The sequence below is a fragment of the Acipenser ruthenus genome, chromosome 5 (genome assembly GCF_902713425.1).
Source record: "Acipenser ruthenus chromosome 5, fAciRut3.2 maternal haplotype, whole genome shotgun sequence".
Classification (NCBI taxonomy): domain Eukaryota; kingdom Metazoa; phylum Chordata; class Actinopteri; order Acipenseriformes; family Acipenseridae; genus Acipenser; species Acipenser ruthenus.
In genome coordinates this window covers 5,912,133-5,928,344 of record NC_081193.1, presented here as the reverse complement: position 1 = coordinate 5,928,344, position 16,212 = coordinate 5,912,133, and the positions used below count along the sequence as shown (strand labels likewise).

Sequence of the window (16,212 nt, the reverse complement as noted above, 5' to 3'; positions counted from 1 at the left end):
CAAAAAGTGATAATACTGAGGGAACTCTCTACGGTAGTGATTTTCATAGGTCTGCCCATTCTGGCATACAGACGTGCTCAAATTTGTTGGTACCCCTCCACAAAAAACGAAGAATGCACAATTTTCTCTGAAATAACTTGAAACTGACAAAAGTAATTGGCATCCACCATTGTTTATTCCATATTAAATAGAAATCAGACTTTGCTTTTGATTTTTTATTCAACATAATATTGTAAATAAGAAAACAAATGAAAATGGCATGGACAAAAATGATGGGACCGCTAACCTAATATTTTGTTGCACAACCTTTAGAGGCAATCACTGCAATCAAACGTTTTCTGTAGCTCTCAATGAGACTTCTGCACCTGTTAACAGGTAGTTTGGCCCACTCTTCCTGAGCAAACCGCTCCAGCTGTCTCAGGTTTGATGGGTGCCTTCTCCAGACTGCAAGTTTCAGCTCTTTCCATAGATGTTCGATAGGATTCAGATCAGGACTCATAGAAGGCCACTTCAGAATAGTCCAATGTTTTGTTCTTATCCATTCTTGGGTGCTTTTAGCTGTGTGTTTTGGGTCATTATCCTGTTGGAGGACCCATGACCTGCGACTGAGACAGAGCTTTCTGACACTGGGCAGTACGTTTCGCTCCAGAATGCCTTGATAGTCTTGAGATTTCATTGTGCCCTGCACAGATTCAAGGCACCCTGTGCCAGGCGCAGCAAAGCAGCCCCAAAACATAACCGAGCCTCCTCCATGTTTCACTGTAGGTATGGTGTTCTTTTCTTTGAAAGCTTCATTTTTTCATCTGTGAACATAGAGCTGATGTGACTTGCCAAAAAGCTCCAGTTTTGACTCATCTGTCCAAAGGACATTCTCCCAGAAGGATTGTGGCTTGTCAATATGCATTTTTAGCAAATTCCAGTCTAGCTTTTTTATGTTTTTCTGTCAAAAGTGGAGTCCTCCTGGGTCTTCTTCCATGGAGCCCACTTTCGCTCAAAAAGCGACGGATGATGCGATCAGAAACTGACGTACCTTCACCTTGGAGTTCAGCTTGTATCTCTTTGGCAGTTATCCTTGATTCTTTTTCTACCATTTGCACTATCCTTCTGTTCAATCTGGGGTCGATTTTCCTCTTGCGGCCGCGCCCAGGGAGGTTGGCTACAGTTCCATGGACCTTAAACTTCTTAATAATATTTGCAACTGTTGTCACAGGAACATCAAGCTGCTTGGAGATGGTCTTGTAGCCTTTACCTTTACCATGCTTGTCTATTATTTTCTTTCTGATCTCCTCAGACAACTCTCGCCTTTGCTTTCTCTGGTCCATGTTCAGTGTGGTGCACACAATGATACCAAACAGCACAGTGACTACTTTTCTCCATTTAAATAGGCTGAATGACTGATTACAAGATTGGAGACATGTGTGATACTAATTAATGAAACTAATTAGTTTGAAATATCACTATAATCCAATTATTTATTATCTTTTCTAAGGGGTACCAACAAATGTGTCCAGGCCATTTTAGAATATCTTTGTAGAATAAGCAATAATTCATCTCTTTTCACAGCTTCTTTGCTTTATTCTATGACATACCAAAGGCATGCAAGTATACATCATAAAATAGCTTGTAATTTCATCACTTTTCAGGAGGAATGAAGCATTATTTCAATGAGCTGTAAGGGTACCAACAAATTTGAGCACGTCTGTATATATATATATAATATATATATATATATATATATATATATATATATATATATATATAGAGAGAGAGAGAGAGAGAGAGAGAGAGAGAGAGAGAGAGAGAGATATATATATGTTTTCTCCATTGTCATCTATATCTTTATAACCACTTACTGAAATTATAAACACATTCTTTATGACAAATTCTCACAGATTTAAGATGAGAGTTTGGAGTTATTCATACTAGGCTATATAATGAAAACTATTTATACCAGGCTATATTACATATGTAACTATAAATACTGTACAAAAAAATGCTGTTTTAACATTTTTTAGGAATTGAAGTAGATATCTTCCACTAATAAAAATGACATGGTCATTTGCAGATACAGTATCCAGCTGGCTCTGTTTCCTGGCTTGCTAAGTGGGCACATGTTTGAGTGATTCACTCTTATTTGAAAACTTTATACAGCAGGTGAAGGTGGGAAAATTCCAAGAGCAAAAACATAAATGTTGCCACACACTTGTGGATCATCTTATGATGTGTCTTGTTTATGGTTGGGGTAACTTAGCTGGTCTATGTAAACGTTTTTATGGGGTAAATACAAGCACCTTTTATGAAATAAACCCTTAAGTTTATTATTATATTTCGATTTTACATCAAATCAAAAACCTTTTTCAAGTGAAGCTTTCCAAATAAAAGTCATAGTGTTTCTTTCATTCTTCTGTGTCTTAGCAGTGTACTAAACGTTAATTACAGGTCTTATTATTTTAAAGAGAAACTGCAAGCACTTAGTTACCTTTGACAAAAGGTCATTTTACTGTTTCTCCTCATATGAATCAGTATGATGAAAAAGTCGAGGACAATGACATACTGTATAGGAGCAGTATTACAGAATAGTACAGAATATGAACATGTTTAATCACAATTTGATAAGCAAGTCTTCAGATTATTCCTCAAGGTCCTGTTAACATATGCTGTCGGAAATCATGTTACTTCCCATGTAATCTCAATAAATTAGTTTATTCTTCAACTAGGTAAAAATAATTCAGAGCTGAAAGGGTTAAGCTGATAATGTTACTGCCAGAGATCATTGTTATTGTTATTTATTTCCTAGGAGACGCCCTTATCCAGGACAATTTGCAATTTGCAATTTACTAATTTGCAAGTTTTTATATCAATATTGAATAGTAGACTGCATTTATCCATTTTTATAAGTAAGCCATATATAGGTATATATATATATATATATATATATAGGTGGGTTACTTATAAAAACAGACTCACCGCGCACCAGCGACCCCTGTAGTCTGGCCGGGCGCCTGCGGGCTTGCCTGTAAGATGCCCGAGAGCTGCGTTGTCCTCCGACGCTGAAGCTCTTGGGTGGCTGCATGGTGAGTCCGCAGTGTGAAAAAAAGCGGTCGGCTGACGGCACATGCTTCGGAGGACAGTGTGTGTTCGTCTTCGCCCTCCCGAGTCAGCGGGTGGTAGCAGTGAGCTGAGTATAATAAAATAATTGGCCATTCCAAATTGGGAGAAAATAATAAAAAATAATTGGCAACGACTAAATTTACAAAAAAAAAAAAAAAAACTCGACTTGTTTTTGTCTATATGTGATACAGAGACATTATTTATCTTGAAGCCAGGATGTTAGTTCAGCACTGACTACATTGGAAGTGTTATGTTGTACAGCTGCCAGGACTCGTTCTTGGCTTTGAGTTTCTCACTACCACTGCTTGATGTATGCAGTCAAATTGCTGGGCTTGTTGCCCAGCTTCTGCTCCAGTAGAAATGCACCCACTGGCGTGATTCCTACCTAAGCTGCATACTGAAACCTTAATCTTCATACAACTCCACCTAGTTCAATGTAACAGTCTCACAATCGATACAGTTTCTAGCTATATTGGAGAACCATTGATGTAATTAAAACAAAACTTTGCAGGGAAGGTTTTAAAATATTCAAATACACTGCCTGGCCTTTACGTTAGGACTTCATATCGGACTGGGCCATCGTTTGTACTGATCATGACAAAAAATGTGTCGTTCAAGTTCATCCCAAAAGTGCTCAGTTGGATTGAGATCTGGGGACTGTGGTGGCCATGGAAGATGGGTGCATTATTGTCATCACCATGAGATACATATAGATAGACATTTTGACTAGTGCATTATCAGTCTATACCTTAGATCTACTGAGTAATGAACCAAAAAAATAAAAAAAAGGATCATACTTTCATGGAACCAGTAGAGAATATACAAATCTGGATGATCACAGCCTACTTTTGCATAAATATTTATTAAAACTACAATGTGCTATTGAAGGCTGGATCCTGGGAGCCACTGACCTGAAATTGATTTAACTAGTCCTTTTTATGAGACATTATTCTAAATACTGGGAGTCCTGTAAGCCAAGATTTCATACTATTTCATGATGCAGACACCTGTAACTTTTTAATTGTATGTTAACACACTTGTTTAGACATTTTACAAACATTGACTGTACAGTAGTTGGAGGTTCTTGTGGAAAACTATTGCCCAGAGGCTGAGAAGTGAAACCAAGAGTGTGGCAACTGAGCCAAATGTTTTATTGGCTACTGTTCTCATGCTTTTTGTCCAGTGGTTTGATTCTGCATATACTTTAATGATTGCAGTTGACAGAACGGGAGGCGGTAATCAGATGAAAACGTGACTGTGTTTCCCAGAACAATGTACGTACCTTGCACCTCGAGTTTGGATATTATTAATAATAAGGGTATTGTTTGCAGCTGGAACTGAGGCACTGCAAGCTGAATTGTGTTGCTGAATTGTGTTGCAGGTAGTGACATGATTTAGAGGGTAGGTCAGCCCTGTTAACTAAGCAGCTGGAATGTGCTGATCAATCTACAAGCTCCTATCTCCTCAGCATGACCTTATAAAAACAGGACAGATCTCATTATAAACGCTGACAATAATTAGATGGCACATTTTTTAGGTTCATTTGTGCTGCATTATCATAAAAGAACCAACAAAATTGCTTAGTGCTGGTGTCATTGGAATACTAGGCCATAGTGTGTTTGATCTAAGTTAGAAATGAACATAAGGTATATGAGACTCCTAACCAAATATCCTGCTGAGGGGAAAATGTGCATGTAGTGCTCCTAAACCCATACTGTACATTATAATGGAAATTGGCATACACGCACGCACGCACGCACGCACACACACACGCATGGAGGCACGCATGCACACACTGACACGCACACATGCGCGCACACACACACTCACGCATGTTTGCATTCCGATTTGTGGGGATTTCTTATTGACTCTCACTATATTTTGATTTACTATTTCTAACTCCAGGCAGACAAAACTCTACACAGGGTGAAAGTCGACAACAAACTAAATATTTTGGCACTTATTTATTTATTTTTTTGTAAGGCATATTTAGTTCTTAAAAAGGTGTTTTACAAAGTGGGGACGTCCCAACAATGTCATTTTTTCAGGAGTTACTATCTTTGTGGGGACATTTTCTCAAATTTTGTCCACACATTGATAGTAATACCTGCCCACACGCGCACACACACACACACACACACACACACACACGGGTAACACTTGTTTCTATCCTATAGGACGCTGTATGATTAGGTATGTGGAATGTTGAACAAACCAAGGTCATGGCATTCATACAACTAATATAAACAATTATTTCTTTCTTCTGAACTGCTGTGCCGCATAGTACCCAAATATTTATAAGATAACGTCCTGCAGAGCAGATACAGTCTGTCAGATGCAATTCATTAGCCATGGGTGTTTCTGATAAAGGAGTTGCCCTTCTGTTATCATTGTGTAGTAGGCAAGCATTAAGCATTTGAGAAATGTTATGTTTCTAAACAAATCTGAGATACCAGACTCATATTCTATCAATGTGCAGATTATTCTTTTTTTTGCCCCAGGTGAAATATAACCAGGGTTTTTCATGGCAAGGGATAATCAAAAAGAAAACATTGTCACAAGGAGACTTTAAAATAGGAATTAGTAGGACTGTTTTGCAATTTCAGCCCGAAACCCCAGGCAGCCTGCCAGCCAGTGTGCCAGCAGAGGAAGGTTTGAAGTAATAGCCAGAACAGAGCTGGAAGAAGTATTAAACAAGCTGTTGAGACAGGAATATGAAAACCAGAAGCAGTATATTTGCCATTGTGCAGAAAGAAAAACTCACATGCACCGCTGTCACATTGTCTAGCATACAAACAAAAGGCAAGCTCTTCACAGTATTCATATACTATGGTTATCTAACACATCTGTGTACTTTCTCAATAATGATAGGAAAACAGGTTTCATTCGACTTTACGAAGCAAAATTAGGGAATTCTATAGGGTGATGCAAAACCTTTGGCCACAGCTGTAATGATAAAAAAATTCAACAAGTGCATGCAAAGCAAAGTAAAATATATGTATTTGTCTTTAACTACTTGTGTTTAGTATTTTAGTATCAGTTTAGTATTTTATCTGTTTCGTATTTTCCATGAATTTATTTGGTAGCTGATTTTAATTGGCTCTGTAAATGGAAGACATACTCAAAGGTTGTACTTCTCCAGATCAAAAAAAAATATATAAGTAATGCCAGGTTTTTTTTTTGGAGTAGATAGTTAATTACTTTCTTTAACAGTATCCATCCATTTGCTTTGGGTTTCCTAATGCACCACATTAGGACATGTCTGTTGCTTGGAAGGACAGTGGAGTGGAGTTGTTTGACCCCAGTGGATTAGAAAGTCATGTGTTTTAGATCATTCATCAAGATTAACATCTGAGAATGTAAAAGATCAAGCTGTTTTGGGGGGTGGGGGTTCTGGGATTGATCAACTGGATCGGTTTTCTCTGGTTCCTTCATCCTCGGTGGCTGGTCTGCAGGGAGTCAAGGGCTCAGTCGGTAGCAGATTTCACATACGCTGGATATGTAGAAACCAAGCGTCTTGGGTGGGGGGGGGAGGGGGGGTGTCTTCTGGTGTTATTTTGTATTTTACCATTTTGAATATCCAGATGCCATTTTTCCAGTTTTGGCTTTGAAAGTTGCATGAATAACAGTGTGCAGTTGTGCAAGAGTTTTGGTAAAAAAAAAAAAAAAAATGTATTGCTTATCAATCTACTATGCAAATGCCAAAGAAACATCCTATAACTTGCCAGCCACTATCATTGGATTTTTAAGAAATCATCTGTTTTGATTAAAAAGATGTTGACAGATTGTTATTCAGTCATATACGGAGATTAGAGAAGCTCTTTTGTATTGTCCTAATTTAAAAGGAAATAAGAAGTTTAGGCATACAATTGTTTTGGGCTCTATTCACAAAATTGTTGTGAAATTTATCTTGACGGTTGTTAAAGAAACCAGCTGGAGTTTAGAACAGTTTCATGAAGATTCAGGGTGTTAAGACCATCATCCCCGACGTATAACCAAAGAAGTATGGTAGTCTCAAATTACCTGGGAAATCCTACCCTAATTCAAACTTTCAAATATGCTGTATGACAAAGGTATGTCAATAACAATAATATATATATATATATAAACCCTGGTAAAGTAAAGCAGTTTATTGAATACCGAATAGCTAGATGAATAAAGAAGTGATTCAGTTCTGCAGTTCACAAAGTTAGAGATTGGCATCAATAAGAGAAAATAAGCAAAATGTTAAATCAAATAATCAATTAGTTTAACGTCTTAGAGTACCACAGTCTACAGTAATGTTTTGTGAACCTGTTCAGTCATCACGCTCTCCCCTGTGTGCAGGTGCTGTACTTTGCATGTTTTGGTTTTGAAATGACTTACTATTGTATCTGTTTAGAAATGTTTTCATTTGACCTAAAACCCTATATCTTTTCTATCATAGGTTACCTCCAGGAAGCCTACTTGTGGACTAAGCAAGTTTTTGCAATAATGGAGAAGTCACTGGTACTTCTGCAAGATATAACTGATGGATCCTTGTATGAAGGAGTGGCTTATGGGACCTACACCACCAGATCCCTCTTTCAGTACATGTTCCTGGTCCAGAGACACTTTAATATCAGCCACTTTGACCACCCCTGGATCAAACAGCACTTTGCCTTCATGTATAGATCTATCTTGCCAGGTAAAAGTCTATACTATGTTTTGTTATTTTACTGAAGGAAAATCATACAGTTTACAATTAACCATATTTGGTAAATGTCATGAGCCACTTAGAACACACAATAGGGTGTGCAGTCGATAGCAGGGCCTGGGTTCAAGAGACAAAGTGTCTTCAACTACCCAGTATTACTACTAGACAGTGTCTGCTATTGCACTTAACATTACGTTATGTTCATTTTATAAAACATTAGATTTTAAACTTTATTAAATGTATCCATCCACCTGTGTAAAATAGTCCCTATACTTTGGCTGTAAGACTATAAAGTGGCTTGAAGAACTAATTATTGCTAAATGAATTGTTGATTTATTTTTGTAGATCTATGCACGTGTATTTACTTATTTTTATACTGCAGCTTGAATGTATTTTTTTTCTGTAAAGTAAAATGACAAAAATGGATAAAGCTGCATACCTACATGTTTTATACACATTGCTATGTAAATTTAATGTTAAAAATGACAATAATAGGCCATCTAAACAATCATGTTGGCTAATGTTAGTTACAGCAATCGAGATCTGTTTTTTGTGCCAGAATTAACATTTTCAACAGTGAAAACTTACATTAAAACTAAATCTAAGAACTCCGGACAAAAGCATGTTTCCAAGGGTGTGCAGTATTACAGGGAGGCCTATGTACATGCACCCAGTGGTGAGTTAATTTGCGATTTATTACACATCTGTGCAGCATTCATTTCTCACACTTGGTTGCGGTTTGTGTAGACACTACAATGTGAACATAATCATGTAAAAAGTCATAATCCACTCTAAGTGCCATTCTTTTGTAAACATTATTCATATGCTATGAAGAGTGCCCGAATTGTAAACTTTTAACAAGGGCAACTGCACAGATAGAATACATTTTGTGACCCCCTCCCCTACCCTTGCATTGATATTTTCATCACGACATTCCCCCTTCTGTCACTCAAAACTCTTTTAACATGGGGTAGTTTGATTGAATCTGTATTTTGGCAGGGAACAGTAGGTTTGAATTCGCTGTACTGCTTGGGTGCCATCTGGCTGGTTTATTTAGTGTTTTGAGAAATGACATACACTTGAGAATAATATTTTAGGAATGACAAGCAATTAATAAATAATCGGTTCTCATTCCCAAATTAGTCTTCTCAAGTGTGTGTCTTCTGCTGTTTTTAAATGCAGTATTCTGGGTTCGGCTTGTTTGGGCTTTAGCCACAAGTCGAATGTAAATATAAAGCTTAGGCTTTAGCTTAGGCTTTTTATGTGCATCATTATCATCAAAGACTCATTACAGCTACGAAGTAAAAACTATTTAACTTGACTACAGTTAATCGCTTTCTCTTAAGTTTAATAAAAAAAAAAGGTAGATCAACAAAAAATTAACCTTAGTGTAAATGAATGTGCCCGCAAGGTGGACACCTTCACTTCCTACTATAGGAATTTCACTTACGTTTTACACATGCAGTATCTCAAAGAATATGTCAGACTCACAATAGCACTTGTTAAACTGGTACACAAATACAATACAAGGATTTTTGTAACCAAATGTTGGTGCAGCCTGGCACTGAACACGCAGCATGAACAGTGTAGTCAAGACATCTTTTTTGCTTGTCAGAAATTCTTCATCAGGGCACGCTACCTTTGTTTACTTGTTATCACTCCCCTCTTTGGGGAATGGAATATGCTAAATTTTTGAAAGGGGCCTTTACATTTTAAACTCCAAGCATGCTCAGCTGAACTCAGTGTGGCAGGCAGGCTTGTTTGCTGGGTGTCACTCATAGCCAACACAAACACAACTGTTCACTGCATTTTAGTACACACTGACGCCTGCGATGGTTGTACTGTTGTTTACTTGAATACTTTTAAACTGACTTTAAAATCTGAACCTGGTTATTTTTTTGTTTAGTTTTTTCATGTGCGATTTCTTTCTTGCTACGGTCCAATGCAGCCACACTCTACCCTGGTTTTAGGCCGACCAGATTGAGATTTGGAGATTTAAAAAAATAAAATAAAACACCCTAGGAAATGTATTAACATTTTAAATGCATATGATACTGTTTACTGTGTGACAATGATAGACTAATATATAATTATGGAAAAAGTTCAGTATCTAAGTGGCCTGTTTTGTTCATAATCACCTGTAATGGTGGCAAAATTCACTTTGGATTAGGGAGTGGTTAACATGTAGAAAACAGAAAGTACTGATTAGAGGAGAAACCTCAAAATGGAGTGAGGTAACCAGTGGAGTACCACAGGGATCAGTATTAGGTCCTCTCCTATTCCTAATCTACATTAATGACATTTTGGTATAGTAAGGAAACTTGTTAAATTTGCAGACGACACAAAAATAGGAGGAGTGGCAAACACTGTTGCAGCAGCAAAGGTCATTCAAAATGATCTAGAGAACATTCAGAACTGGGCAGACACATAGCAAATGCATTTAATAGAGAAAAGTGTAAGGTACTGCACGCAGGCAATACAAATGTGCAGTATAAATATCATACGGGAAATACTGAAATTGAAGAAGGAATCTATGAAAAAGACCTAGGAGTTTATGTTGACTCAGAAATGTCTTCATCTAGACAATGTAGGGAAGCTATAAAAAAGGCCAACAAGATGCTCGGATATATAGTGAAGTGTTGAATTTAAATCAAGGGAAGTAATGATTAAACTTTACAATGCATTAGTAAGACCTCATCTAGAATATCGCTACAAAAAGGATATTTCTGCTCTAGAAAGAGTGCAAAGAAGAGCGACCAGAATTATTCCAGGTTTAAAAGGCATGTCATATCCAGACAGGCTTAAAGAATTGACTATATTCAGTCTTGAACAAAGAAGACTATGCGGCGATCTGATTCAAGCATTAGAAATTCTAAAAGGTATTGACAATGTCGACCCAAGGGGCTTTTTCGACCTGAAAAAAGAAACAAGGACCAGGGGTCACAAATGGAGATTAGATAAAGGCATTTTTTTACACAGAGAATTGTGAGGGTCTGGAACCAGTCTCTGGTTTTGTGAGTCTCTGTAAGTCTCCTTGGATAAAGGCGTCTGCTAAATAAACAAATAATAATAATAATAATAGCTAACACCCTGTGACCCTTCAAGAAGCTGCTTGATGAGATTCTGGGATCAATAAGATACTAGCAACCAAACGAGCAAGATGGGCTGAATGGCCTCCTTTCGTTTGTAAACTTTCTTAACTTTAAAAGCTGTTGACCCAAACATGCTTTGATGTTTGTGCAGTTATTTTAAATTTCAAGAATGTTCCCACCCATGCGGTAGTGCAAAAAATCTTGGTCATGTGATCAGTAACAACCAATCAGAGCGCTTAGTTTGCCCGTGACATTTTATAAAAATGTGTTTACAGAATTTTCTTTAGCATCAGTTTTATTTTGTGAAAGATAAATTTTATTGAGTATTTGAATGGGGGGATATATAGGAACCTGCCTGTCTGTAAACCACACTAACATGTTTACTGTGAATATGGGCCATAGTTTATCATGATTCTGATAGCTCCAATTTTGTACCGGACAGAGACTTGTCAAGTAAAGTGTCTTTTACATAAATGTCTGTACCTGACAGCAGCATGTGCCACAGTCCCTCAACTTTCATGAGGACTGAATTCACAATCACCATTTTGTCACAATAATAAACACATTGGTGTATTAATAAATGACTTGTCTAACTGACAACCCTTCTGTCATACCAGGCTTTCAAAGGAGTGTGGCCATTGCAGACTCAAACTACAACTGGTTCTACGGTCCCGAGAGTCAGCTGGTATTCATGGATAATTACATCATGCGTAATGGAAGCGGGAACTGGCTGGCGCAGATGATCCGTCAGAATCGAGTGGTGGAAGGGCCCGGTTTGGCAGGGAAGGGCCAGCGCTGGTGCACACTTCACACTGAGTTCCTCTGGTAAGATCTCCTGGAGCAGTGAGGGATTGTCACAAAGACGGCCGGAGTGGGTGGCGTCAGACCAGAAACAGGAAATAAACAGACAGAGATTTGTGGTTTGGTGAAGCTGAGCGAATGCTTTCGCTCAGCATTTAATAATAGAACAGAAAATAAAAGGTTTGAAACAAAAACACAGGACACGGCACTTGCGCCAAAATAAATAGACAGACAAAACGAACTACACTTAAACAGACAGACGAACAAACCAGGTGAGTGAAAACACTTCTAATTTACGTTCTTACTTTGTTTTATTTTCTCCTTCTCTCTCTCCCGTTCTCCACTCACCGAACACCCAACCCCGACTGAATGAAAATGTGCATCTTTATATACTGTTGTGCTGGGATTCAATTACTAATTAATTATTCACTTGAATCCCAGCACGTGAATTAATTCTGTGCAACCCCGTGCTCACATATTACATTTAACCAGCACGTGAAGTGATTTGTGCTCTCCTTGTGCCTAAATACAAATCTACACTTTTTAAATACACGTGAAACACAGACCCGTTTATATCCTGTGTACCAATCTATACACCAACATTTACACACGCACGCACGCAACATACAACACATAATAAGCACACAGGGGCGGGGCACATTGCCACAGGGATATACTGTCCACACCCATCCACTCTCCTGGACCCCTGGATCAGAGTGGTATTTACTAGATCTTATTGAGTTAGATGATCTCATTGTCAAGCCATTCTGTCTCATACATCAGAAGTGGATTTGATGAATACATTCAACTCTTGGTGAAATATTAAATCTAAATACAGGTTAAAGGCCCTGCTCTGAAGGTTCCTTCAGAGCAGGACTGTAGGCACGCTGTTGGTGTTCTGAAATACATCATAATAAACATTTTAAAAGCCATACTTGTGTAACTTTAAGCTGTCCTGTATCAGCATGTTGTTGTAATTTAAAACAACGAACTTGAATGATTACTAGATTCACAAATGGCTAATGTTCAGAGATGTCATATGCCAAAAAGCTGTATTTAACAATGCCAAGCTGTTCCCAATCTTAATTAAATGTTCAGCTTGGAAAAAGTGTAACACCTAGTGGCACAAACAACATATTTGTACAACAAATAGACAATTCTGAGGAGTTTGTAGAAAAGAAGTCAAGCTTTTGCAGATGTTACAGTGTGAAGAAAACCAAGGTTTTAATAAGTATTATAAAGCACACATTTTGACAGAAAATCCATGACTTACATTCACTAATTTTGTTTTCTTTTCCTTTGTAGGTATAATGCTTCTTTGGCTCCAATGCCCCCTCCAGATTTTGAAAGATCAAGACTGCACTTCTTTGAAGATTGGGGCGTTGTTACTTACGGAAGCTCACTACCAGCTCAAATCAACAATAGCTTCTTGTCCTTCAAATCAGGAAAGCTGGGGGGGCGTGCTATATTTGACATTGTACACCAGAACAAATACAAAGAGTGGATCAAAGGGTGGAGGAACTTCAATGCTGGTCACGAACACCCAGACCAGAACTCCTTTACATTTGCACCCAACGGCGTGCCTTTCATAACTGAAGCCCTGTATGGACCGAAGTACACTTTCCTCAACAACGCCTTGATGTTTTTCCCTGCTGTTTCCGAGAGCTGCTTTGCACCATGGGAAGGCCAGGTGACTGAAGCCTGCAATTCCAAGTGGCTCAAGTATAAACATGGACTTGCTGGGGACTCACAGGGCAGGGTGCTAGCAGCTCTGGAGAGGAAAGGAATGATATTTATTCGAGGCGAGGGAATGAGTGCCTACAACCCTGCGCTGAAGATAAGGAGCGTGCAGAGGAACCTGCTTCTTCTGCACCCTCAGCTGTTGCTCCTGGTGGATCAAATCCACTTAGAAGAAGACAGCCCCATTGAATCAGCGAGCTCTTACTTTCACAATACTGATATGCCCTTTGAGGAGACAGCAATAGAAGGGGTCCATGGAGCCTTTATTAGACATAAGGATGGGTTGTATAAAATGTTCTGGATGGATGACACTGGCTACAGTGATAAAGGGGTTCTGGGGTACAGGGACTATCCACGTGGCTACCCGTACAATGGATCTAACTATGTGAATGTGACTATGCCACTGAGAAACCCGCTAACCAGGGTGGCATACATCTTTTTTGGGCCTGATGTGGATGTTCAGAGTTTCAGTATTCGTGGGGATGCACAACGAGTGGACATTTATTTGGTGGCAAATGATCACACATACACAGTATACCTTCTCACAGGGGAAGTGGCCAGCAAGCCACTCTTTGCCATGGTGCTCGCTGACCGCCAAAAGATTGTCTTTGAGAGGGCAGCAGGAGTCAAGGATGCCCCGCCTCCGGAGGTGAGCAACTATTTGGGCCTGGTTGAAGACAATCTCCAACACGTCAAACCCGTCTTCCAGCAGCTCGAAAAGCAGATCCTGGCCCGTGTTCTGAACACCGATAATTTCAGGAAAACAGCAGAGCAGCTCCTGCAGTTTTCAGACAAGAAGAAAACGGAAGAAGTCATTGAGAAAATGTTTACTCTCTCCCAGGAGCAGGGCAAAGCCAAAAACACTAGAAAAGAAAGTCTAACAAACAGACTTTCGGAGAGCCTGCCTGACATTTTTGCTCAAAGCAGGAAGGTGGTATATGAAGAAAACCCAGAAGAAGGTGAAGGAGATGCAAGAGATTTCCTGGACTACAGTGACCGTCGCCGTGCAAAAGGCAGAAAGGTTGGGTTTGTAAAAAGTCGTAAATATAAAGAAGTTCTGATGGATTCCATTGTGAGAAGCACTGAGCCCACAATCTCAGCTTCCTACATCAGGCTCTTCCTGATTTTGAATATTGCCACATTTTTTATGTTGTTGATATTACTGTTGACTCGATTTCAGATGACCCAAAGTGTGCACACACAGAGATGCTTCTATGGAATCCTTTTAATAGACTGCTTTATCTTGCTGTGTTTATATTCTTCTTGTTCACAAGCACAGTGTTAAATGCAGTCTACGTTGTGGAGAAGAATCTTTGGAGAGACTAACTTTGGAGAAGTGGCATCCCAAGGAACCTAAGCCAACTGTAAATGATATGGAGCATGGAAAAATGATGTTATGAAATTGTTAGGCTTTCAGTTTGTGATCCTTTGTTAAACGATCTATACAAAACATTAATAGCTCAATAATGTATCAAAAGGGTATAGGAATTGTACATAGGTGTCAAATTAGATATATTTTTTTCAGAGGAAATTTGATCTGTTTGATCAATGCCGAATACAAAATCAACAGTGTGTAGAAACATTGTATTATATTGTTGGGCTTCCAGTCCAAGAATGTAGCAGCGGTGTTCTGTTTTGAGATCCACTTCCTTTTAACACAATTGGTGCAATGGTATTTGCAACAAAGAAAACAAAAAACATATACATATTGTGGCAAAGTGCCCCGCCCCTGTGTGCATTTGTGTGTTCTGTGTATGTATGTTGCGTGCGTGTGTTAATGTTGGTGTATAGATTGGTACACGGGATGTAAACGGGTCTGTGTTTCACGTGTGTTTAAATTGTATATTTGTATTTAGGCACGGGATTGCACATCACGCACGTGCATTTAAAATATAATATGTGAACACAGGGTTTCACGTAATGAATTCACGTGCTGGGATTCAAGTGAGTAATTAATTAGTAATTGAATCCCAGCACAACAGTATATATAGATGCACGTTTCTGTCACTTGGGGTTTGGGTGTTCGAGAGTGGAGAACGGGTGAGAGAGAGAGAGAGGAGAGTTAAAATCATTAAAAGTAAACGTAAAGTGTTTGTTCTCACCGTGTTTGTTTGTCTCTCCGTGCACCGTTTGTTTAGTGTTAGTCCGTTTTGTCTGTCTTTTTATTTTGGCTACAAGTGCCGTGTCCTGTGTTTTGTGTACCGTTTAAAACCTTTTATTTGTTAATAAACGCTGAGTGCAGCCATTGCACTCAGCTCATCACAACCACTGTCTGTGTTTGAATTCCTGACTGGTCTGACGCAACCCACTCTGGCCGTCTTTGTGACACGTGGTGTCATCGTGGGATAGCCGCGCCTCCAAGCGTCAGACCAGGAGGGGTCTGGATTAAAAAAAAAAAAAAAAAAAAGTCAATGGCAGAAGACATCAAACTGCGGGGCTGGTTCCTAGAGAATGCTGGGCTGGAGGCCCAGTCTCTGCCCATAGTCGTCCGGGCCCTGTGGATGATGGACAGTGAGAGATGGGAGGCATATCAGGAGGAACACACCCCAAACACCTTGGAGGAAGGTGTGGAGTTTGTCCTCAGCTACCTGGAGGCAACCATAAACGGAACAGCAGCCCAGGTAGCAGGACCACCAGCAGAGGAGTACCTGCTGTCCCCATCTCCACCAGCAGAGGGTGAGTACCTGCTGTCCCCATCTCCACCAGCAGAGGGTGAATGCCTGCTGGTTTTGCCTTCACAGCCCAAGCGGGAGGCAGAGACAGATAAAGAGGTGAAAGACAGGGAGGAGGAGT

General features: G+C 39.2%; 1 protein-coding gene across 4 annotated transcripts in view; it reads left to right on the top strand.

Annotated features, from left to right (window-relative positions):
- The window catches only part of LOC117403302 (dermatan-sulfate epimerase-like), a 45,804-nt gene extending 30,120 nt beyond the window's left edge, over nt 1-15,684 (top strand). For all 4 annotated transcript variants that reach the window (XM_034005353.3, XM_059023567.1, XM_034005352.3 and 1 more), the window contains 3 exons: nt 7,538-7,777; nt 11,496-11,703; nt 12,985-15,684. In XM_034005353.3, the coding sequence (XP_033861244.3) occupies nt 7,538-7,777; nt 11,496-11,703; nt 12,985-14,704 (2,168 nt within the window). In that variant the 3' untranslated portion in view covers nt 14,705-15,684. The remainder of the gene's footprint in view (nt 1-7,537; nt 7,778-11,495; nt 11,704-12,984) is intronic.
- Nucleotides 15,685-16,212: the final 528 nt, after the last annotated feature.